Source organism: Perkinsus marinus (genome assembly GCF_000006405.1).
Source record: "Perkinsus marinus ATCC 50983 genomic scaffold scf_1104296935298, whole genome shotgun sequence".
NCBI classification, from domain to species: Eukaryota; Perkinsozoa; order Perkinsida; family Perkinsidae; genus Perkinsus; species Perkinsus marinus.
The window spans coordinates 1-2,565 of NW_003214510.1; the positions used below are offsets into that span (position 1 = coordinate 1).

Below are 2,565 nucleotides of genomic sequence, written 5' to 3' on the forward strand. Positions count from 1 at the left end.
ATGTATTAACAACAACACTGCTTCAACGCAACCAGAAGCGTGATAATCAACAAGTGTGACGAGAGCACAAGAGTCATGCAGTGCTCCCGGCTAGAACATCCTATAGAGGAGTACCTACAAACAGAGTCCTCCGTTTGCTAACTTAGGAGCGTCCTTATTCTTAGGCAAATTCGAAAAATCATTGTTTCGCGTAATCAGTAGAGATAAATATATACACCAATATGCAGACAGGAATACAGACAGATGCATAGATGATTATATAGACAAATATATAGATTAATATATAGATGGTTATATGGACGAATATATGGATTAATATATAAGTGATAATAAAGGCTAATATATAGATTTATATATAGATAAATGCATGAATTAATATATAGATAATCACTTCATCACTTTGATAGGTATACACGTGTATATAGATGAAGGTATGAGTGTTATTAAGCTAACATACGGTAGAGTGAACCAGTCACAGCCGCTACCGTTACTGATATATGAGGAGGAGCTTATTCCTTGTACTGCACGAGTTGCAACACAGGAAGCAGGAAGAATGACCGACGTCGATCCTTACAGCAATCTGTCCGATGTAGAAGAAGAGATAAGTCTTCGTCTCGTACGTACCGAAGCTGGCAAAGTCCTTACCTACCAGCGATACACTAACCACAAACGTGGGTGTAGGGTGTCCCTGAGCTCACCAACGACGCACATCCAATTCGGATCATACTTCCCATCGAAGAATGCCTTGATGTGCTTCGCCATTTCGCTCTCAGTCTTGTACTTTTGAATAGCAATCGAGGCTTGTGTCACCTTGAAATGACAGTTGATCGATAGCGACTTGCATATTCTTCTGTTACGGCATCAGTCCTCATTTCGCAGTTCTCGTCCATATCGGAAACGATGTTCTTTCCCTCAGGCATGGTTTAAGAATTCAGAAGCGCTGCGGAGGAAATAACGAACAATAAGCAACACGGTTTATAGTCCTGAGCTTGAGGTCCACGACGGACCTCTCGAACGAGCTTTTTCCTGCCGCATTTGCACTACGAAAGCTTCCGGTTTCGCGTACCGTGTCCATCGCGGACTGCTTCTGTTGGGATACCCGACTCGCAGGGTTACGTCAAGCACATGCACGCAAGATCCTTTACAAAGAACAACAGGGCCACTCGCGGCCTCGAGTGAGAAGTCTGGGTCCCAAGAGCTAAAAGAAAGCACTAGTTGATCGGGAAAATACTATCATACTTGGATACGATTCGCGAGCCGATGAAAATCACTGAAGTGGGCCTCGGCGTGCTGGCGACGATCGCATACCATCTTTCGTTCACATTCAACAGCAAGTGTCGGAGTCTTCACCAAGTTGAAGATGTTATCGCCTATCATGCTTTATTACTATTAGATTCCTCTTCGCGAAGAGGAAGATCGTATCAGCCTGATACTACCGTACCACTACATCTACATGTATCATCATCATAGTTCATCATACTATCGTACCAGCTCACTGAGGAGCAAACATTTTCTCCCCGAATCAATGAAAGCTTATGGTCATTCTAAGGTCGTCAGAACTGCCGACCAAATACGACGTACGCGTTTCGAGAGCGCCATAACGCTAGTGGGAAGGTAACTCAACAGCCTCGTCAGATTCTCAGCTCGGGTGCATCATTTTACCATTTCAATGAATGCACAACTAATAGCTGTTAAGTGAGTACTGCACTGAAATAAAGTGCTAGTTAGATTCGACAAGATGACGCGAGAATAGGTTATAGTAGTGGGCAGGTGTACGACTATTGTAAAATAAAACCCAGAAAGGGTTTTGGTAAGACCAGTGGAGGATGCCGGTTGCCGCCTGATGAACATTCCTAAGACTCACGCTGATAGTAATGGAATACAGTAACAGTAGTCGACAAATTCGATCTTTCGTACGCGTTATAGCAATAGCTTCGCCCAGAAGTGAACCTGGGTCTCCAGCATGACACCGAACAACGTACCACCACACCACGTTCGACAATTTTTCGGTCATTCAGTAACCCATCCGGAAAATGTAATGAACGAAGCGGTCGCTCAACTGATTGCCCAGAAAACAAAACTGAGGAACATGAAACGCTTCGCTCCGCCAAAATTTTGGTTTGTCGTGGAATAGCGGAAGCCAGAGTCGATCAAGGAGTAAATGTCGATTTCTCATCCAGGTCCTACTACGTTACGATAACACAGTGTTATGGTATTCGTTCAAATAGGATATTATGGGGACAGCGTGCGTGTCGGGATTAGGTAGTAGCTGGTCGGCGCCTTTATTGGATAGCTATAGAGCATAAGGGAACGATGGGACAGTTGGACGTAGCATGGCTTCCCCTCACGTATCAATCTTCGAGCCTCTCATACTCCCGGCAGCAGACTCAGAGGAATGGGGCCCTCATCAAATTGGTGGTTCAACCTCCGTCAGTGGAATCCCTGGTAGGAAGGGGTATCTTGTGGTTGAGCGGGGAAGATACAGAATAGGCCCACCTCTGACCCTCAGGTGATCTCATCTCTCTGGTCGATGGTTACCGCAATGTTCGAGTATGTGACTTTTCC

At 45.0% G+C, this 2,565-nt stretch overlaps 1 protein-coding gene across 1 annotated transcript; it reads right to left on the reverse strand.

Moving 5' to 3' along the window:
* Nucleotides 1-487: 487 nt before the first annotated feature.
* Pmar_PMAR012954 (dynein light chain 1, putative) lies at nt 488-920 on the reverse strand (the record flags this gene model as incomplete). The annotated part of the gene is made up of 3 exons (XM_002784444.1): nt 488-645; nt 699-810; nt 858-920. The coding sequence occupies 3 exons, from the start codon at nt 918-920 to the stop codon at nt 488-490; spliced, it is 333 nt and encodes a 110-aa protein (XP_002784490.1).
* Between the last annotated feature and the right edge of the window lie 1,645 nt (nt 921-2,565).